This window comes from Hippoglossus hippoglossus, chromosome 5 (assembly GCF_009819705.1).
Source record: "Hippoglossus hippoglossus isolate fHipHip1 chromosome 5, fHipHip1.pri, whole genome shotgun sequence".
Taxonomy (NCBI): Eukaryota; Metazoa; Chordata; class Actinopteri; order Pleuronectiformes; family Pleuronectidae; genus Hippoglossus; species Hippoglossus hippoglossus.
In genome coordinates, this window is record NC_047155.1 from 8,315,567 (window position 1) to 8,338,129 (window position 22,563).

Here is a 22,563-nt window from a genome sequence, read left to right on the forward strand (position 1 = left end):
GTACAATCAAAGATCTGTATCGATATGTGGCAAAAGCTCAAGCAGGTTAATCCCACTCCAGGAGGATATAAAAATTGGCTATGTGCAGCGTTTCCAACTGACATCATTCTAGCTATGTGAGATTGAACATAAACAGAAAGAGGAATGAGAAAATAATTGTGGTCGATTTGTGTGTGTGGTAACCCGTTGCAGTGTTTGGATGTGGTGGGCTTTTTCCAGGGTTTTGGATTTCTCATTATACAGAAGGTCCATGAACTCGAATATGGCCTGATACACGGCGTAAGAGTTGACTGAGTACAGTGGGCTCTAAATTAAAATCTCTCATAACAGACTTTTTATTGAGGGGAAGTGTTGCGGTGGAAGATGAATTTATAATAAAATTCTTGATGTGTGGTTTATCCACCTCTATATTATACTATCTCTTTTGTGCTCCGGGGATTTGGGATTATAGTCATGTCACATAGTGAAATAAATTGATTCTATTGGATGAGTAATGATTTCATAATTTAAAAAAATGACAAGTTGGATAATTAATTAATTGCTTACTGCTTCCAGTTGCTCAAATGTCACATATCATCATGTCAAGGTGATTCCTGAGGTTTCGGGAAAATTCAAGTGGACTTTTTCCACTATTTTCACTTGTTTAATAGAATGCAAAAAATATCTTTTAAGAAATAATGACAAAGATGTTTAATAATTGTCAATAAAATATTTATTAGATAATTAAACTGTCTTCCCTAGTGGTTTTACATTAGAAATCACAATAGCTCTTTAGCTCATAAAATGGCATTATCCTAGTTAGCACAAATTATCAAATTCATATTATATAAATTAAGGTTTAAAGCTGAAAAACGAGATTCATCTCCTCTCCCTCCTCTTGATAAATCTGAGTAAATATCCCTGAACTCTGCTCCAAATAATTTCCGTCCAGCTCCGACAGGGACGAGGCAGATCCAGACTCCTCCTTCCTCGAGCTTTAGCTCGGTTGGCTGCAGAAGGTCCGGCTCTATCCACTACCGCCAGTGTAAACAAAGCAATTCCTCCCCAATTAGAGACGCTAAATGCATTGGACTCGGTGCTCTACCAGCACTGGTTGGTGCAATTAATGCAGCCTTGGTCTCCACTGGCTGCTTCGGATGGCTGGGATGGTTAAGATGTATACAGTTTCAGTTCAAGGCCAGTCAGGGGAAGTCTGATTGGGCAGGTTGGACTCATCATGGAAGTATAAACATGAGGTTGGATGGGCGCTTGGTGGTTGGGGTTTTCTTTGGGTCAGCCGTGCTGAGCAGCACCACAGCGGGTGAGGAGGATATGAGTGTGTGTGGTGGGAGGGTCGGTCAGAGGGGGAGATCTGGGAGGAAACTCTTCAGATTCAACCGTTAAGAGAAGATGTGATCGGTTAAAATCAGGATCTACTGGCAGTGACACATTCTGGCTTTGGATTTGTCAGATCTGATAAACTAAATGAACTCGAAAGGCACTTAGCAGAGCACATACCTCCACCAAGCCCAACATTCCCCTTAAATCTAATCAAGCTGCACCAGATTACACACACGCACAGGTATCAGTCCTTTAAATATGCCATTTTTTTTCATCAAGACCCATGAATTATTCCCTGAGAGATCTGTGAAAACGTACAAAAAAATTAAAAACACCCACTCATCTCACAATGTTCCAGATCCGCACCACGAATGAATGAGTTCTTTCCTGACACATACCGCATCCTTCCACAAAGTTTCATGGTAATCCATCCAGTAGTTTTGGATAATCTAGCTTTCAAACCAACCAATAAACAAACAGACCGGGGTGAAAACATAACATCCTTGGTTGGAGTAAACCCATTTGTACACTGCTGCCTCATTTCCTAAGTGACAAACTATTTGAACAGATTGGGATGATAATCATTCAAAAAAATGACCATCTAGTTTGCGGTAATGTGCAATAATAATGATAATTTTTTGCGACCCGATCCCTATTGTCATTTTACTTTCATGCCAGGGCGTCTGTGTGTGTTCAGATAACTCACATCTTTCTCGATCACATGAAAACTGTGATGTCTGAACTCATCGAGTAAAGGAGAAGAACTATGAACTTTTAGCCGTGCAGCTCCAGCATTAACAGACATTTATGGATTACCCCTTGGAATTCCAAAATACTGTGGGTTTATTCGTGCAATTTGTATCTTGGATTAAAGCTGAAAGGAGTAAAAAAAAGCATGTTACCTCTCAGTAAGTTTTTTATGATCAGGTGCATCAGGCACAAGGCATAGTGAACAAACTTTCACCCTAAAAATAACGACACTGTTCCCCAGAAAGCTCTAATTCTGAAGTTTTGAAAACAACAAAACTTGCAAGACGGAGACAGCGGACCATTGTTCTTGTCTCCTTTTGTCCAGTGGCCATTGTTCAGTGCACGTTCTTGAGGTGTTGGTTTCCACCATCAGCCCGGGGCCCTCCACTCTCTCCAAGATAGTTTGCTAACAGAGCTTTCACTCCAATGTCTCTAATGAAAATCCATACTAAACATTTAGCTCTGTGTGAGAAAGGGGGGAAATTCAATAAGACACATAACACAATTTATAATTTACAGGAAGAACCAATCGAACCAACGGGCAGAATGGAGAAATGTTTTTGTGTTTGTGTCTGTTCATTTCGCTAAACCGCAGCAGCAGCTGCCCGTGGGTGGTGAACACAAAGAGGTCGAAATCTACTTTTTCGGCCAAAATGAAGTCAAACAGTCTGTTTTTATTCCGTCTTCTCTTCAACTCCGATTATCAGTCATGCTGCCAGAGATGTCTCCGGTGGGGTATTCCCCAAACTAATGGTCGCTCTTGGACAGCGCCATCGATAGTAAACTAATCTGCAGCCTGCAAGGCACAGGAAACAGATCTCATTAGCACTCATTGAACTATCTTCCAAGGAAACTTTCATCTTTAGACCACTCTGACACCGGGTCTGAGAGCCAGACTAATGTCACTTACTAGTCCTGGGTTTAATGGCTGACTGAGAACGTTTCATGGATGGATGGGCGGCTGAGGAGTGAAGTAATGTGGGGGAAGTTTTTTTTTTTTCATAATTACATGCACAACTACAATAGTGTATGGTGGTTTATGTAGGACCATGTTTGGTTATAGCATTTTTATTGGTTTACTGTTAACATGATTTTCTCATGGCAATACTGAATACATGTTTCTCAAATTTTTTGCTAGAATACATTTTATAAAGATTTTATGATATTAGAGTACCATCACAAAACCTTCCTTTTCTTCCTGTAACATATTTATCCTTCTTACCTTAATAGATCCTCTTCTCTGCCTGTACTTGTTGGTTTTACAAATATACGCTTGCGCAGTAATCAAATCCCTCATAAGAGGGAGAATAAGAGAATAGAGCTTATTCTTGTCTTTATTTCTTTGTTTTCAACAACTCCTGAAAAAAAGGATTGACGGACAAAAGTTTGTTTGTCAAACTGGACTTAATACTGACAAATATTAAATTAAACAACATAGCATTTTGTATTCAATTTAACAATATTAAGTCTATATACAGCAGTTTATTCAATATTTTGTGTCTTTTAATTGTCCCAAGGATAGGGAAGAGACTTAATTTCCCTGGATATCAAAACAACAAATAGACAAATATATGAGTGAACAGTCGTCATGCTACAGACTTAGGAAGTGTACGGTGCATCATCCTTTCTCAGTTCAGTATTTTTCTGCTTGAGAAGATCCTATTCTTTGCATCTACTTACTTACTATTTTACAAATACTTGTGCAGTAATCAAAACCATCATAAAAGATTATCATCTAAAGTTCTTCTTGTTAAATAGTTGCTGAACGGCTATGAAGGTGATGGGGAAAAAGGACAATACTTCCCTTCAGACCATCTAAAGGTTCTGTGGTCAGACTAGGAGATAGGATCCTTAATTACCCGTCACACACATTGTTTGACCGGTTACCATCAGGCAGACGTTACAGAGCCTATGAGTGTAAGTCCAACCGCCTCAAGCTGTCATTCATCCCAAAGTCTATCACACTACTCAATGAGGAAACATGTTGATTCGGCCATGTTTAACCTTTGCACTTTGTCCCGCACATTTTAAACTCTGGTTTTTAGGTTTTAATGCCAGTTTTTTTTTTTTCATCTTTCATGTGTTATATTCTTTTTGTGTTTTATCTTTTAAAGTTTTTTTAGTGCAGGTGAAAACTTCAACTCACTTTTATTGTGCATTATTATTCTGGGTCGCACACATATCTCCTCGTGTAGTGTTTTTTACTGTTTGTTGCACAATATACGGTTCTGCAGCTGCTGTAGCACTTTGGCCCAAGACATATTTCTCCATCGGGGCAATAAAGTATATTTGATTTGATCTTTCTATTTTTTTTAAATGTTTTGATGTATTTTTTAATGGTAACTGATCAATTTCAATCTTCCATCAGAGCTGCTGGCTGAACAGAAACTACAATAGTCTTGTTTGGAGCGATGCCTCCGCTCTGTGGCTGCAGAGAGAAAACACGCCTGAATTGGGGTTTGAGTTTTTACCGCATTCAGCCGCTGGATGGCGACATCAGCTCGGCCGCACATCTCGCGAGAGTTGCAGCTCACTCGTAAGTTTGTTTACAACCCGGGGACTTCCTGTCTGCGTGTAGCTGTGACGCACAACGAGCTAACCCGGTGTTTAGACGTTTCAGGTCGGCTTTTCAGGATGGGATGTGACGGTGGTACAATTCCCAAAAGGCACGAGTTGGTGAAAGGCCCGAAAAAAGTCGAGAAGGTTCGTTATGTTTGTTTTGTTTTTTTCTCCTTGTGACGATGTGGACGTCTGTCTGACGAATGCTAACCGCTAGCCAGCTAGCATGCTAACTGCATTATTTTGAGCCTTTGATCTTGTAAACCAATAAATGATATACCACATAATGAACGTGTTCAATGTCCTGTCGAACACGACATGTACACGAAGTTAAGCTAACAAGCCAGCTAACTGTCCTTTAAAATATAACAGCTAACGATTATAGTACATTCGTCATCGAGGGCAAAGCTAAAAGACTTAATACTGTAAATCCTTTACGTAATTTATCTGTTAAGTGGGACACGTCGTCCTGAGGAATTTGGTTTATAAGAGACGCAGAAATCACAGTGTTTAGCAGCTAGTGATTGAATGCTTTACTAAATCCTGTACAGTATTTGCATGTGTATAATGCAGAACACTGACAGATATCATGGGCTCGTGACGTTGGCTGTCTCCGTGGAACGTGATTTGATTGAAGTGCTTTGATTGTGCCTGTAGGTCGATAAAAATGCAGAGTTGGCCGCCAAATGGAAATACTGTGCCTTGAGCCAGGAGAAACTCAGACGTCCCATCGTTTCCTGTGACCTGGGAAGGTGAGGGTTGACATCATGTCCATCGTCACTCAGGCTAAATCATCGGCCTTGTTACAACCATGAAACTCACAATGCACTTAACGTTTGAACTGTGCTATGTTTCAGGCTCTTTAACAAAGATGCTATCATTGAATATCTTCTGGATAAAACTGCAGAGAGACCCAACATTGAGACTGTTACACACATCCGTGGGATAAAGGTACTGCACAACGATGTCTCTGAAATCTTTCTGCAAAGTTTCTGATGTGTATTGGGGTTTATGCCTATGTGCGTTTCTCCTAGATTTCATGTGTGGTTTCGTGCTTCAGTACATGACTATTCCTCCTCTCCATTTCCAGGACATAAAGGAGCTGAACTTGATCGATAACCCTGAGTGGGAGGGAGAAAGAAGAAATGCTAAAGGAGACCGTTATGAGGACATCAACTGTGGCATGTTTATTTGCCCTGTTGTTGGGTTGGAGATGAATGGCAAGCACAGGTAAACAACATCAAGTAGAAGAACCCAGGAATACTCATCAATCACAATTTTTGAGCACAACGAGAAATAATTTAAAGGAAGGCTCTCCATTCAATCTTGTGCAGCTGTAGACCCATTAGCTTCCTGGCTCAGTGACATTTGATCACAATATTCCATTAAATTCAGGACATCTCTATTGGTGTGTTTTCTACAGACCTCTGTGTCTAACATGAGCTGTGTTATGATTTATTTGCTTGTATGACATTCAGTATTAAGTTAAAATAAGCTATATATTGTTATGACACTAATCAGTTCCCATCACCAGTATCTACTCAAAAACACAGAAGAGCTCAGTTATAATTTGTGTTCACTTTGTACAGGTCAAAGCCAAAGACAGAAAGACTGGGAAAGTTCAAGAAAGAAGCATTTCTTTTTTAATATTATTTTATTATATTATTATAATCAGTATATATTTTCTTTTTCTTCAGGTTTTGTTACCTGCAAACATGTGGCTGTGTCTTCTCAGACCGGGCCCTGAAGGAGGTCAAGACAGAAATCTGCCATAAGGTGAGCATTATTTCATCCTGACTCTCCCTGTGGCTGTCACTCCTGTTTAACCATTCCCTCTTTTGTTTGTGTAGCCTGTAGTAACTTTGTAGATGATATACAAATTTCACAGACATGAAAGAACTTAATTACTGAATAACTCCCTTAAAATGCACATCGTTTATGGGATGACTCATCAGAATATGGCTACATATTGTTGCTTCCTGTACAATTGACAATACTTGAGATATATATATATATAAAAAATCGTACACTGCTGACAAAGTGTAAATTTTTTTATTAGTGTAAATCATCTCTGCTCAAAAATGAACTTTGGGCCTCATTCACCAATATCTTCCTTAAAATTTTTGTTAAATGTTTTTTGAGGAAGTTTTCTAAGAAAACTCTACGCCAGATTCATGACATGTTCTAAACTGCAGACATCTGTGTTCGTATATTGATGAATGCCATGTCTTTGTAAGTTGAAAGCCTGTGTCAGTTTTTCCTGCAGAGATAAACACCCTCGTATGCGGTCTATGGCCTCAGCACAGAAATAAACTCGGTTTTCAGAATTAACACGTGTAATGGAAACTTTCAGTGATCAGTGTCTTACTACTGTGATGCATCACTTCTCCTGTGGACCATGACGTCTGAAATCTATTCGTAGAAGTAGATGTTTATCTGTCTACCAGATTAGATGTGACTACAAACAATGTGTATGCCCTGAAACACCTTCCTCTATTCATAGAAGTAGATGTTTATCTGTCTACCAGATTACTTGTGACCATAAACAATGTATATACCCTGAAACACCACTATGTATAAGAACCTGCTTTTTTTGACTTTGGGGAGTTCCACTTTGAGCACCCTTGCTGAATGTGTAACCCTCTGCAGAGCTTAGTATTAACAACTCAAAGACAACTCCGGTCTGAGAAACTCTTTATTTCACATCTCGAGATAAATTTCAACCACACAGGTTACACTTGAAAGGAACATTTAAACTAAAAGCTGTAGTAGTCAAACTATATGTCTATAGTCATGGGTACAGGTAAATGTCTGTCTCTCTTTTCAACCACTCTGTGACAGTGACACAATTTTGAATAAGGGCAGTGTAAAGGATATAGAGTCACCATAGTTTTATCTGTTGACGTGAAAGTATATCAGCACAGATCAGTTTTTTGACTTTGCACGGAACAGATTCTGAAACCACAGTGCTCCTGGTTGGAAACTGTCTGAAAAACGAGTTGTATTAAGAAATACAACTGACCTTAATTTTGAAGAAAACTATTTAAATTACCTTTTGAATTGAGTAGCTTTGTAAAGTATTTTGGAAAGAAACAACTCTTACTCTTTATTTATTTTTTAAACACAATATACTCAGGGATATAACCTCCACAATCACTCTGACATAAGTTGCACACATTAAAGTGAACATTAGTATGAAGCAAAGAGAGAAAAAGAGAACAGAGCTTATTCTTGTATTTGTCTTTATTTCTTTACACCAACTCCTGAATTCATTAAATAAGGATTTGACAGACATAACTTTGTCAAACTGGACAACATACTGACAAATATTGAATTGAACAACATTGCATATTTGATTCAATTAAACAATATTAAGTCTATATACAGTGGTTTATTCAATACTTTGTGTCTTCTAGTTGTCCCAAATGGTATTATTTTTTGACTTGCATGTTTCTTATAAGGAGTCGTACACTTGCTCTGAATGCATGACGGTACAGCAAAGAGATTTCAATTCTCTGATATATATAAATTATCCCCTGGTTATAAAAATAATATATAGGCAAATATATCAATGAACAGTAGTCAAGCTACAGACTTAGGGCATGTACAGTGCATCATCCCGTTGTTCTCAGCGCAGTATTTTCCTGCTCACACCTTTTGGAATTGCAACTCATCTGAACTGCAATGTAACCAGTCTTTTGCCGAGGATGTCAACAGCGATGTCATGCTCGAGCACTGCTGTTAAAGTAGCTGCTGCTGCTTGAGTTGCTCTGTGTAGCCAGCAGCCATGATGGCTCTATGGGAACAGTCGACTGGCTGAGCACCTTGTTTCTGTGCCACTGCTCCAGACAGTCCAGCACCTCAGGAAAGGTGTCTCTCTCAAACTTATTGGCAAACATGCTGTTCCTTTCAATGATCCAAGGCAGGTCCTCCATTCCATAGATACAGATGTCTCGTACATAGTGCCCTGGAAAGTAACATCAACATTCCATTAGTGGTCTCAGTCTTTTGGACCCCGCTGTGTGTATTTCATTGTTACATAAAAATCATATCTTCTACCAGTAAAAGGTCATATGAAGCACAGACTAAACCTATTACAGGGGACTTCATATCAAATTAATCCTCCTATCAGTTCTTCTGTTTAGTAAATCTTGAGTTGCCTTAGCCAGTAAATGGTCCTATAATCCTGTTTGCAGACAAAAGGCCATATATAGGACCAAAAATGTACTGTCTTGGCAATAAATGGTTGTTTGCAAATTACGTAAGAGTATTTAATATGATTTTCCTAGCACCAGGAATGAAGCTAGACCATAGTTAAGCCTTGTAGTACAGTTATTAATCAATAAATTAGTACCTCTATAAACTGACATGCTCTGCAGTACTGTACCTTTGCAGCCATTATGTGTATTCCCCTCTTGATCCTTCCACTTGATTGCCCGGATGTCTCCTTCCCAATCTCCATTTATGTGGCTGCCTGGAGCTTCTTTAAACACATAATCAGATCACACAAATCATTGTTATACAAGATAATTGAATTCTTGGGGTTTACGTAGCCCTATTTGGGAGTGGTACATGCACAGCGTGGGAGAATGAACAGGATGCTTCACATAGAAACGGGGAACTTGCTGGAGCGTTTCCCTCCCTTGGAGGACTCCTTCAAGAGATTTTGCACAGATAAAATAGTAGATGGAATTCTATTTGAGTTTTACAGTATATAAGCCTTGTTACACTCTCCCCCTCTGAACTGCACGAGTCTCTTGTTTGACAAAGCAATATCAGTATTGATCATTTCAAGTCTGTCGTGACATTTCAACTCAAGGATAAATTTTAGGCCAGTTCCCTAATCAAGACCAATGGTAGTATTAATATGTTTCTCAATTGGTGTAGGAGGAAATTTTATTTCACTAAAAATTTGATCTCTTGGGACTCGAGCAAGTGTGAGAAATGACAGCAACCTACAGTGTGCAACAATTACAATTGTGGAAATTTAGGGAAAATTTTAACTGGATGTCCTTAAAATCTGTAAAAGAAAATGTTAATGACTGCTAATGTGAATCCAGGACTCTTATGGGAATATTAACAGTTGGCTGCATTGAGATAATCAGCCGGTGGTGCTAATTCTCCAGTCGGGTGCCATTAAATCATCGCTGAAGGGCACAACAAGATAAATTAATTAAACAAGCACCAGTCAAACCTCAAATGAATAAAAAGTGTTGTTTCCTTCATGTATTACAAACCGAGAACAGAGAGTTCAAGTGAATGTTCTAGTAGATCTATATCTAGTACACTCTCATCCTTCACTGGGCCCCCTCAGGGCTGCATCCTTTCCCCACTTTTATTCTTCTTGAACAGTAATGACTAATGCCAGACCAATTAGGTGCTTAATGGCATAAGACTGGTCTGTTCTTACGTTTGATTCTGTAATCGTCATCTTATTACACAGTGAAGAGCAGAGTCATGGTCCAGTGGTAGATGAATTTGTCTGTTTAATGAACAGTCTTTCCTACCACTGATTTCATAAGAGAGTTTCTTCTTTTGCTCTGACCATTATTAAAGGGAACCGGTGACAGAGGTCCAGTAAGTCTGCTTCAGCCTGGGATTGTAGGAACATTATCAAATTATAGAGAGCCGACCTTTTACCAATCAGAGCAACGAAATGTGTGACATACCTCAGAGAAGAATATGAGAAAAGAATATAGAGAAACTATAGCTTGCTGACTGGTCACTGACCACTTGTATCCAGAGGTCGTCTTATTGGACTGTCAGCACTGTTTTTGTATAGGGTTGTGAAAGATACATAAGGTAATTTATTGCATCAGCTTTTGGCTTTTAACAAATATGTTTTGGCCTTTGATTAGCTGAGGATGTGATTCGTTGCCTCCTGTCCTTTGATTTCCTTATTTAAATTCTCTTGTTCTACTGATCTGAGTGACAATTTGACAACCTTGATTTTGGCCTTAACCTGTATACTAATGCTTCTTTGTGTAGGTATGTAAATACGTACTCTGGGACAATGAAGTGTTACTTTACTCTACTAGACCAACAGTCAAATGTGAAGTTTGACCTTGATTGTATTGTGTCTCAGCTCCCGAGTGTTTACATATTATAATCAGACCAGTTAATAATTAATAGCTTTATACTGGTATTTGTTGTGCAGAAAAGTAATGTTAGCAGCAGTGGGAGCGTGTCTGTGTAGCAATTCAAAACAAAGTCTACCTTTGACGTGGTTGAGTGTCACCCAGTAGTGCTCGTCTGGGCTGAACGTGTCTATGGACCACTCCAAGAGATCCCGAGCTATTGGGCTTTTTAGAACAAAATCGACAAAGGGCCTCGTGAGAGCATAGTAGGCTGTTCCAAAGTAAACTTGCAGATTGTGTGGAGGAGGACCTTTCTTCAGCCCCATCCCTTTCAGAACAACATGTGAGCCTGTGATCTCAATGTGCTCGAGCTCTGTCCTGTGCCTCATAGACACCGGCTGCTTCACCCCAGGCGTCATGTTTCTGTCCCTCCACTCTTTGCTCTGCATGTACTGCACCAGTTCCAGGTTGCTTTTGACAGGGAAATCCTGTCCACACAGATTCACCACCTTCCTCCAGCCTATCTTGGACTTTGCAAGATCCCTCATGCAGTTCACATCTGCTTGCAGACGGGAAAACCCAGCGTAGGTCACTGTCTCGCTGTGGCTGGAGAGGAAAGTGTTTTGAAAGCAGCTGACTAGCTTCCGTATAGCCTCCTGGTACTCCCATGGAGCCTTAGCATCCACGTGAATACAGTAGACATTCTGTGGCATGTAAATGGCCCGCAGCAGGCGCACAAAAACCTCCAGCTCTTTGTGAACAGTCAAAATGAATGCTAAAGGGTAGTCTTCCTCCTCACGGCTCAGAGGTCTTGTGATGAAGTGCAGCTCTCTGGTCAAATTGGAACACTGCAGGTGGCTATTCAGGATATAGCTTTCCACCTGCAGACAAGAGTAATACAATACAACTTTTATAAAAACTTAATTTTACTCATATAACTTTTAAAGTGTCTCTACTGGTATTTGTCAGTATACTTCTTTTTCTTTCCTGAGTTTGCTTCCCTGCCCCTTTAATGTTTATTTCAGAAAGAAGATAGACAATAAAATAAAGCTTACCTGGCAGTCACGGCGGAGCCATTCGACTCCTATCTCAGTGCCGGGCAGAACAGCTTTACATTCAGTGGAAAAGGGCCTGCAACTTGAAGGCTCTGAAGGCTTGGGTGCTGTCGGTATACTGGCCCTCAAGTAAATGACGGAACAAATAATAATACTCATTCCCAGGCAAAACAGGAAGCTGCATTTTGCCCCTTCAAGCTGCCACATAATAGCCCCACTTCACCGTATCCAGAAAGCACCACCACAGATACAACTCCTGCAAAAAAGACATTTAGATTGGTTATTTTCATTCGGGTCCTGAACCCCAAGGGATGTTGAATAGGGTTAATTATGTAGGTTAGCACTAATAGATGAAGACAGTTTTTAGGTTGAAAAAGAAATATAGTTTAGTGCACCAGATTTAGTCTTTTCATAATTATTTTCAGAGACAATGGGCCTCATTCACTAATATGTGCGCAGAAATGTTCTTACTCTCCGCAGAAAATAGGTGTGTGTGTGTATATTTATCCCTTTTCGTAAGATTTTCTTAATCATTCTGGAATAATTCTCACATGTAAAGAGATGTTGTGACTCTACTACTCCAACAAAAACACAAGATAAAACAGATTCCAAGCAAAAACTAAATATTTTAAGTCTGGGTCATTGAAAATATTGGTTGTTTTTTTTACGTTTAACAAATAACTGATGTTCATTAATTGCTCAAAATAATGAAAGTGAAGTTGACTCACTGAATAAAAAAATCATTTAAAAACTCAGGACCTACATGTGCAAGGCACAACAGATAGCAATAAGTAAACATAAAACATTTTTGTGAGATATAAAGATAGCCAAAAGGTTTCAAACTGATTTCAGAATCATTTACACGTCTGCTTCCTGTCATTAGATGTGATAACTTACAGTGCATGTTGTAAAACTATGTAGTATTGTTGTTTTTGCATTTAATAGCCTAGGAAGGATATTATACTTGACATTTATACTCCTTATTAAGTTACTATGTGATGTGTAATAAGGTTAGCATTTGTACGCCAAATTCACAAAATTGACATCTTAATACTTCAGTGTTATTATTTAGTGTCTTTATTGAGAATAAGCCCTAATTTTACCGTAAGTGATGCAGCCCTCTCTTCAGTTACACTTATTAACAAACCAGCTACTACCCTACACGTAGTAAGGAAGAATTTGCGGCTCGATTAACCTCAATGCTACTGATACTGATTGATTTTCTTTGGTATTATATTTATATTTATTTATTACTTTATCACAATACAGTGTGTAAAGAAAAAAATCCAAAGAGCGGCAAAGGTTAGGCAGTTACCTTAGAGGCAGTTCAGTCTGTAGTCCGTACGAGGAAGAAGTAAACCGACATCAGACGCCTGTTCCAAACATTGTGTCACCACAACAGATATTCCACATGTCTTGTTATCATCCATCCAGAGTACGACAAAGAACACAAGTCATTCCCATCATGAGCAGCAACAGCAGCGGTATCAGCAGGCGCAGATCCTGTCGTACGTCTGAGCCAAACTGGTTCGTTAGTCTGGTCTCTACGTGATATTTCTCTCCGGTTGTATTGAGTCACTTTCCCCCACATCCCCATGAGATTGAGTCCGTCCCTGCCTGGTTACCAGCAATAACGCACACACCTGACACACAGGCACAGTCGCACCTTACGCACCCGCCCCCTCTCTCTCTCTCTCTCTCTCTCTCTCTCTCTCTCTCTCTCTCTCTCTCTCTCGCTCTCGCTCTCTCTAAGGTTTTAACCACTCTCCTCCCTCATACTGTTTCCTAATCACTGGTGGGTTGTTTCTTCACATAGTTATTTTCTCTCAGATGTGTTAAATTCCAGATCATCTCCCCAGTTGGAGGTGCACATATCAAACTCTCCTCGGTGTCCCACCACCAGTTAATCTGTTTTGTTCACCTTCTCGTTGTCCTGTCGGGTAAAGACACGTTCTGGTCGACTTGTGCACTGACTCGATGATAAGGTGCTCAGCTCACCAGTGGCCTGTGTCATTGTGGGCAGTAGCAACAGCAGAGTGACTGACTTCAGAGCAGCGCCCACTGAATTTATTTGCTGCTTGGTCAGCTCCTGAGATTATCCCTCTTGTGTTGAACAGAGCACATGGCTGGAGTTCCCACCCACTGAGGCCGCATTACGGCCACACAATAGATCCCCTGCTGGTAACTCTGGGTTTGATATTTGTGCTTGTATATGGGTGTGTTTTCCCTTGTACTTGTAAAGATTTACAAACTCTTGATAAAATAACTCATGTGTCATCCAGGTATTCAATAATATACCGTCTGTAAAACTGTACATGGCTTAATCCACTGATCAGGAATCAGTTGCACTTGCGTAGGTAAATCCCAGACAACTAAAACCCCCAAACCAGAAAGATCTTTAGATATTTAATATATAACTCGATTACAAAAACAGAGTAGGCTCATACTATTTATTTCTTGCTGATATTGTACATTGCAGTGTGACTGTGAGTTGCTTTGCCGTCTTTGGTCAATGAAGTCTCCTGGGTATCATCATTTCTGACTGAGTAACTGAATTTGCATGTTTACTTTACTTAGGATTTCCATAAGGCAGCATAAACAAACTAATGCTTTGCAAGTGAAAGTAAGAGTACATGTTCCTACCTGTTGTGCAAAGAGGTATTCCACTAATTCTGTATTCTGTGGAAAGGGCATCTTTCCACAGAATACAACTGAATCACACGTTGTTCCACGTCGGCACAATATGTGATTCAGTAGTACATTTTACCCCATCACAAAAATACAAAATCCTGGTTCAAGTCACTTAACAAAATCAACATCTTGAGACCTTATGTTTTCTGAGTTCAACTTGTGATTTAAGATATCACAACATTTATTTTCTATATATATATATTTCCATGCAGTTAACCAAAGTGTCATGTTTGTGCTACAGTGTGGGGACCCGTTTAAACACGAGGACATCGTATATCTCAATGGGTCCAAGGAGGAGGGGGAGAAGCTGAGGGAGAAGATGGAAGCAAAGCGAGCCAACGCCAAAACAAAGGTGAGTTAAAATTGTATTTGAATAACAGATGATCTAAGATGATGAAAGAATAATCTGTGGATGGGTGAGTGGTTGCAGTTGAATAAACTTGACCATTGTATTGGTGTCTTGAGAATGATTTGTATGTACCCTTTCTAATCAGTACATTTCCCGTCCTGTATTAGAAATCAAAGAAGAGCAAAGTGACTGAACAGGCTGAGACTGTGTCTACACCAGCAGGTTTGTGTAAAGCCTGTTGGAGGCATCATTTATTTTGTTCAGATAAATCACTTCAGCATTTACATAAACAAAATCCATCTGCTAACAAAACACCGGAGCCTTTCCTCCTTATTTATTTGAATACCTGTTTTGAATGTGCTGTAGTGGAGTTTGGTGGTTTATTCCAAACATTTAACTCACATGAAATACAGATACTCAGTAAATACTAAGAACATGGTGATGTGATATAACTTGTGGTAAGTAACCTGGATCCTAACACATCTCATCTCATTTGTATTGTGTTAGGTGATCGTCTAAATGATGGTTGCAATTATTTAATCATGTCTATTTTAATAAACACATCTTTCACTTAGTGACCGATATGTAGAGAACCTGATCTCATACATGTTTGAAATCTGCCCTATTTTACTTGTGCTAGTGCTGTTGGAGTAGGTAGAATGCTTTCGAAGTCTGAGCCATGCTTTAATGGATGTTAGATTCGAGACCGCCACTATTGTTTGTCCTCAGAACAGGACATTGGCTGAAAGGCACTCGTTGCTGAGTTACTTGAGTCAAAACTTAGAAATCTTTGGACAAATTGTGTTTCCTATGTGAACATTGAATTATCCTTAATAAAATTGTCCTATTCTGGTTCCGTCCCTCTCTTGAGCTCTAGTCAGGGTCTAGCCGGTCATGTAGCTTATACTTTGTTTTAATTATTACAGACAAACAAAACTATAATACTTCCAACTCGGGCAAAGTACTCTGCTTAAAATATTGAGGAGTCCTGCCCCCGGGACTGTTGAAAATGCATTTTTGTCATTCTACATATTGATATTCTAATTGGCTTTTTATTATAAATAATGAATACAAGAGTAACATACACAGTGGATTTTAAAAGTCTACACACTTTTTTTGTGATATAAAATCAATTTAGTCAATTAATTGAGTATATTGGTTTCCATTTCCAGAACTTTTCAGTCTAGAACTTGTTTGTGTAACTTATAAAATTCCAGTGAAAAAACAAACTCAAATGGTTGAAAATCATAGAAAACCTTAATGCATTAGTGGGCGCAATCTTTAAGTAATAATTTGATGAAGCATGTTTTTTGGATTGGAACATATCAACTCGGCACATCTTGACTTGGCAGTATTTTTCCATCCTACCTGGCAATAACGTTCCAGTCAAATGAAATTGCAGTGGTGCACAGCCCTCGACGGGTCACCTCAGGTTTTCAGTTTGAGGCTCTTGCTGGGTCATTCCGAAACTTAAATCCTCTTTTGCTGTTGCCATTTGTTTTTTTTTCTCCCTGTGAGAAAAAGCTTCCATCTTGTGATCCTATCCCATGGACTAGCCACACTAAGAATACTGGAGAATTTGTTTTAACACGTATGGAGCAACCAGCGCTTGACGGGAATACTTGCAGCTCATTTGTTGTTGCCACAGGCCTCTTGGCAGCCTGACCAGTTTCCTCCTTGTCTGTTAATCTTTAGAGGAACATCCTGATCTTGGTGGCATATCTTTCCCCTCGTTGATTATTGTCTTCACTGTATAACCTGGTGTATCTGATGCCTTTGAAAGTCTTTTGTTCCACTGTGGATTATGGCTTTTGTAGTAGGATGCCATTAAGAAGATAGAAACTTGTTTTAATGTTGTGATTGATCGGTGGGTAACCTCTGTAATCAGTTGGCCTTCAAGTTATGTCTTTAGTGAGGCCCTCAAAGTCCAGAGAGCATTCAAAAATAGTTTGTAGATCCGCTGCTCCTTCACAAATCAACAGGCTGAAAGGAAATTAAATAACAAAATAAGGAGAGACAAACTTAGGTAAACCTCATATTCCCATTTTCAGTCTTACTCCCTTCCTTTCTCTGTCTTTGCCCTGTTTTTCTTTGTACTAATCTTCCTTATCCTGTTTATTTCTTTTGCCATTTCTCCACCCAGACGTGGCTGGAACCTCTGCAACCTCCAGCTCCTCTGAAGACCCAAAGTCCTCGACAGCGTCCGGCACCAAGAGGTCCATCCAGAAAATGGAGGAGAAGTCTGAAGTCTTCAAGTCCCTGTTCACGACCCACAGCTCCGCCAAGCGCACTAAAGATCAGACATCGAACTGGGTCACCCACACCCCGTATCACTTCTAGTAACTCTCACCCAGTAAAGCAAAGACCACCATTTTTAGATTGCTCCAGAAATTGTGACCCATTTACGATAGATTACTGATGAATCTGGTTCAGGAAACCCAGCTCCAACACACACTCACACACACGCTCCATCAAACTGTCCTTACAATGAGAGCTTGGAACCAATTTGGCCCTCACAAAAATCCAAAGACGAGTATATGCAAACAGACACACACGTACAGTATACACCCACATAACCCTCATGACCTTTTAATAATGCCATCGATGTGCGGACTCCTTCCCTACTTGTCTCTCCGATCCCCAGCAGCTCAGTGTTTACATGTTGTGAACATTTTGTTAATGGCTCCCCAAGCTGTCCAGACTCTTTTGTTTTGTCGCCTAATTCCTCCCCCACGTATTCCCCTGCATCAGTGTGTCCTAAGCCACCGGTGCTTTGAGAATTGATGCCAGGGTGACTCCATCATCACTGTCACTCTGCCGTCTCCTAGTGGACAGCCTATATATAGGCTGGATGTCGCTCTGCGGTGTCACAGGTCCACATCTCTAAAGCAGCTCCTACTGGGTGATGAGTGAACACTGTATGTTCTTTTTTTTTTTTTTTTAGATATAATCCTCTTCAGGCAGTTGGACTTTTTAATGGAGATTCAAAAATGTTCTGTTCTTCTTGTTTCAGTTGGACAGTCAGACCTTTTTTCTTTTCTTATTGTACATCTTCTGAGCGAATGTCAAAAATAAATTTTCTATTCCAGTATATTGTTTTTCACAATGATTTCCACAGCCTGTATTTACGTGTTGTGCCGTGTATATTAGAAATACAATGCGGTTCTATTTGCTGTTATTTGGTGTTGCCTCTGTAACATGAAGCCTGGTTACACAGAGCTAGCAAGTGCAATGACGAGCAATTATTTCCTGTGATGGCAGCAGCAGCAGCAGCAAATCCCTGTTGTGCACTTCACAGGAAAATCCACAGTAAAAACAAACCATAAAAAGCTCTTACCACATGCAGCAGATTTCATGTGTTCACGTGTAAGAGGTGTGATGCTGTGAGGGTTAGTTTTCAGTGTGATGATGAGGAGAAGCAGCTGACGGCATCGGAGTCGGTTAAAACGAATAAAACGACATCGTCTTGTTGCCGTCACACAAGGTGTCCCATGAGTGTCCTTCAGTGTTTTCTAAAGATACAAGCAGATCAAAAACGGCCGACTCTTATCAGACAGGTTCACTGGTGGAGCAACCAGACATTTTATGTAAAAGGAGTAACAAATATTTGTTTTTAATAAAAGGGATAGTACTCTGTCTACTCACCACTATGCCGATGGAGGGGTGGGTGAAGTGTTTGTGTCCACAAAACACTTTTGGGGTTTCAGGGATAAATCGTGTTGCAGCCAAATCCAATACAATTGAAGTAAATGGTTAACGATTCTTCAAATGTAAATAAATTGTATTGGATTCAGCTGCAACGCTTGTTTACCCCTGAAACTCAAAAGGTGCTTTGTGGACTCAAACACTTCACCCACCGCTCCACCAGCATAGTGGTGAGTAGATAAGGAGTGAATTTTCACTCTTGGGTGAACTATCCCTTTAAATGTGTTACTTTATTTCTTCTTAATTCAAATTTAGTTTTCCACTTACCTCCGCCTTGAAGATTATTCTCATTAAATATGTAAGATAGTTAGCAGGACAGGACGACTGGATTTGGGTCCAGGAAGAACCCTGTACATTTTTGTGTGATCCATTTATTTTTATTTTATTTATGTATTTATTTTCACCTAAACATTGCAATCGCCCCTGAATTCTCAGAGAATGATTCAAAGCTCGTGGTGGGGAAAACAATTCTGACCTGTTTAGGGGACTGATATATTTCTGAGTGTGTGAAGTTTGGTGTAAATCCAAATAAAAAGCCTGATCTAGAGAATCTGAATGTGGTTTCATAAGAGGACTGTTACTTGGTGGTGGAGGTAAGTAATTCTATTGTTTTAGACTCACTTTGATGTTTGAACTTTCCAAACAGTGTTTGCTTGAGCACTGTGCTGAAAGATGTGTTTGCAGATTTTAAACAAAGTAATTTAACTTCCTTTGTGGTAAAAACAACACGTCAGACTTCAAATTATCCTTCAGAGTCATTGTCAAAGTTGAAAAATAAGCAAGACTTTGGCAGAAATATAACAAGTAGCAATATTGAAAAGTGTAAAGTGAGTTTTTAAGATTACTAACAACTATTTTATATGTATTCATGATCAGCCTTATTGTGATGTGAGCACGCAGCCACTAGGCGGCAGCAGAGTCGTCTGTATCTTAAACCTGCTCATCCCCTGAAACTGTGTCTGCGTGAAACGACGGACTGTGAATAAAAAGGGATGGAACACGCACAGCGGAGTTTGCCTGCGTCTCATTAAATGTAAGTTACACCATAAATAATCCAATCAGTGCGGCTGAATATTTAAACAAACACCGGCTCCTCTCTTCCACATCCAGCTGCTGCTTCTCTGTTTGGTGATCATTTATATTCCTGCGCACATTTAGATCGTTAAATAACGTTCAGAGATACAATGCATTTATAGTAAGAAACACATGAGCTTGTATGAATATTTCTTCTGTAATTAACCTTTTATTACTGACTTTATAACTTTGTCTTAGGAGCAAATGCAGACGTGTGTCTATAGAATCAGCTGTTTTTACTACTTTCCCCCTAGACCACATGTTTGCTTTATGTGGCCCCACAATTGAAGAATGAAAATATCAAAGATTTATTTTAATTCTGAATGGATGTTTATAAAAATGCGATAAATACAGTGAATGGTGGAACAGCCAGGGGCCATTATAGGCCACGGATTTACTGCTGATAAACGCATTTTCATCTGGTTTGTGATTTTCATGTGACATTCGTAATGAATTGTAATGAGATTTGTCTTTTATAACATTTCTTTTATAACTTTGATCCATTGAGATACAGCATGGATATTTGGAAATCAAGTGAAATTAAGAGTCCAGGCCTTAACTGTTCCAGTGTTTTAATACAAGATTCTCACAGCTGGTGTTTTGCATTTAAAGCGCAATAGTTGTACAGAAATATAAAAGCTTCAACGGTCGCTTCCCATCATGGTGTGAGATGTCGATGGGGACTGTGGCAGGTGTCGGGGGCCGCGCATCAGAAAGAGGTGAGGCTCTTTTCTCTGAACCAGATGTGTGAGCGACTTTCTCAGCCGAGCAGCGCAGACACTTTGATCTGTTCATTAGTTTAAGCTGAAGTCTTCTGCAGATCAGATAACAGGAGCCATTTTAGGCCTTTAAAGAAGCTTCAGTGGCTTTTTGAAAGCAGATTCTTTCGGTCAGCCCCGGGGCGATGTGGCTTTGGGGGGTGGAATTACCTCATCTTGAAAATTCCCCCACTTCTTTTTTCTTTTCCACATTTTCTGTGTGTGACATTGTTTCTTTCTTTTTCTTTTTTTTCAACTCATCAATAGCAGATCGATATGAAATTAACGATAAATCCTAAGTGTGATCCTATATAGTTATTTAACATTACAAAACATACAATGCATTTTTTTACGCATTAAGCTCTTTCCCTCACCTTAATCAATTTGAATACACATGTTGCTTTATTATAATAATAATAATTATACACAGGAAATACAAGTGTGAGTTTTTTTGGGGGATCTATTGATAATTTGTTTTGATATACTCCCACTCAGGTGTATCACGCTGGACGGCGCATGCGCAGTGCTCGGCCCTCAGGTGAAGTCAGCAATGTAAAACTGAGCCGGTTTCACTCATCCGCTGCGACCGGAGCCTTTCAGATGTCTGTGCTGGAGAGGATAGACTGGAGGGTGAGTGCACTCGTCTGTTCTGCTTCTCCCGGAGGATTTTCATCTAACCTGCACCATATTTATCGCTGGTTTTATTTTTGTAACAGTGTTTTATTGACTTCCTGTGATAATCACCTGGTTTTAATCCGGCGCGGACCCGTGCGCGCGTTTTTTTTTTTGGAAGAACCTGTGATTATTTGCTCCACTCGTGTAAGAGTAATGCGGTTTGAAGCTGCTGGATCGTAAACAAGACAAACTGGGAAAAAAAAAATACTTTAATTAAATTAATATGATATACAAACAACACAGTAGAATTTGATTTAATTCCTAAATTTAAATTTATTTATTTGTGAAAACAGAGAACAGGGCTATGTCCACTTTTAATTAAATCTGCTCTGAAAACTCACCTCTTTCAGAAATGCTTTCAATATATAATATTATATTTTTCATGTTTTAATCTTAAATGTGTCTTTCTTTTAAATTATATGTCAAGTGTCTTTTAGTTCCTTGAAAAGCGCTTTACAGATCAAATGCATTATTTCTATTATTAGTATTATCATGAAGGTCTCAAATGCTCTGTGATTAATGCAAACACAAATATAATGTAATATAAAGTAATATATAGTCTATATATATATATATATGAAAGGTAATATAGGTTATAGCACGATTTGCAGTAACCTAAATATTATTGTGGTGTTTATTAGGGGCTGTTTTAGGTGGTGTTCCAAAAAATAAAAGACAAATTTGGAATTTAATGTAAAAAGCCACGCCAGACTTCTTTTATTTTGTATTATGGAAAGTTAAATTATAGCAAACCAATCGGAAAATTATTATTATTATTACTACTATTTCTCCTGCCATGAATGCATTTGAATCCCTTCACCTGACATCCTGAGCTGAGCCGGTTTCGCGCCTCACAATCTTCACTAAAACGACGAGCTGAGCACCAGGGCAGCAGAAGACATCCCCGTCAGGCCAGGCGTGCCCTAACCTCCTTATAGATCCCAACGTAAAATAACATCTAATCAGTGCGCATTTCACTTCTGCTTCGCATCACAACAAGCCAAGGACCAACTAAAAAAAAACTAAAAAACAACAGAAAAGATAATCCTCAGTCGCCCACGTCCTGTTGTTCCCATGCGCAGACGTCCATCACAGCTTGGGTGCAGGACGGACGCCACAGGCTGTTCTCCTTAAAGACAAAGGTCTCTCCATTAATCTCACAAATTATAATCTGACATGTAGGAGCCTGCTCGTCAAATTACACCCCGCTAATGAATGAAATAGCCTCTAATGGACATGGAGTACATTAGTGTCTGTAAACGCTAGAATAAGTTTATCCACATAATTGCGCAGTTAGGTGCTTACAATAAAAAGACAAATATCATTAGGCCTGTTCTGGAGATGTGGTGCATGTGAAAAGCTCCAGAAGCAGCTTTGTTGTGTGTGTGTGTGTTTTTTTTTTTTTTAACTCCACCAGAAATGTAAATGAAGTTGAGAAAGAGTTGTTTGTTGAGCTCCTTTGAGCTTTAGAGGTTTTTCAGACTCTGATGCTGTTAAGCCCCTGAGGCTCACTGCGGTTTGTAACGAGCACTTCAACACCACACCGTGAA

General features: G+C 39.5%; 2 protein-coding genes across 3 annotated transcripts; one reads left to right on the forward strand and one right to left on the reverse strand.

The window, feature by feature from the left end:
- The first annotated feature begins 4,615 nt into the window (after positions 1-4,615).
- Positions 4,616-17,891, forward strand: rtf2 (replication termination factor 2). 2 transcript variants are annotated; one of them, XM_034585490.1, is made up of 8 exons: positions 4,616-4,773; positions 5,287-5,381; positions 5,487-5,580; positions 5,720-5,859; positions 6,327-6,405; positions 14,694-14,804; positions 14,969-15,023; positions 16,933-17,891. In XM_034585490.1, exons 1-8 carry the CDS (start codon positions 4,705-4,707, stop codon positions 17,139-17,141), a joined length of 852 nt encoding a protein of 283 aa, XP_034441381.1. In that variant the 5' UTR covers positions 4,616-4,704; the 3' UTR covers positions 17,142-17,891. The 2 variants fall into 2 exon arrangements, with proteins under 2 accessions (XP_034441381.1, XP_034441382.1); XM_034585491.1 differs by having other exon boundaries at positions 16,945-17,885.
- gcnt7 (glucosaminyl (N-acetyl) transferase family member 7) lies at positions 7,766-13,404 on the reverse strand. Its single transcript, XM_034585489.1, has 5 exons — positions 13,077-13,404; positions 11,762-12,017; positions 10,846-11,587; positions 9,017-9,112; positions 7,766-8,596 (listed from the first exon to the last, which is right to left on the reverse strand). Exons 2-5 carry the CDS (start codon positions 11,966-11,968, stop codon positions 8,352-8,354), a joined length of 1,290 nt encoding a protein of 429 aa, XP_034441380.1. The 5' UTR covers positions 11,969-12,017; positions 13,077-13,404; the 3' UTR covers positions 7,766-8,351.
- Positions 17,892-22,563: the final 4,672 nt, after the last annotated feature.

Excerpts from the sequence above, each read along its gene's own strand:
- rtf2 (XM_034585490.1), top strand. The coding sequence starts at position 4,705 with ATGGGATGTGACGGTGGTACAATTCCCAAAAGGCACGAGTTGGTGAAA. Across the intron at positions 5,860-6,326 it reads GAGATGAATGGCAAGCACAG|GTTTTGTTACCTGCAAACAT; the intron begins GTAAACAACATC and ends CTTTTTCTTCAG. Across the intron at positions 14,805-14,968 it reads GAGCCAACGCCAAAACAAAG|AAATCAAAGAAGAGCAAAGT; the intron begins GTGAGTTAAAAT and ends GTCCTGTATTAG.
- gcnt7 (XM_034585489.1), bottom strand. The coding sequence starts at position 11,968 with ATGTGGCAGCTTGAAGGGGCAAAATGCAGCTTCCTGTTTTGCCTGGGA. Across the intron at positions 11,588-11,761 it reads GGCTCCGCCGTGACTGCCAG|GTGGAAAGCTATATCCTGAA; the intron begins GTAAGCTTTATT and ends TCTTGTCTGCAG. Across the intron at positions 8,597-9,016 it reads TACACATAATGGCTGCAAAG|GGCACTATGTACGAGACATC; the intron begins GTACAGTACTGC and ends GTTACTTTCCAG.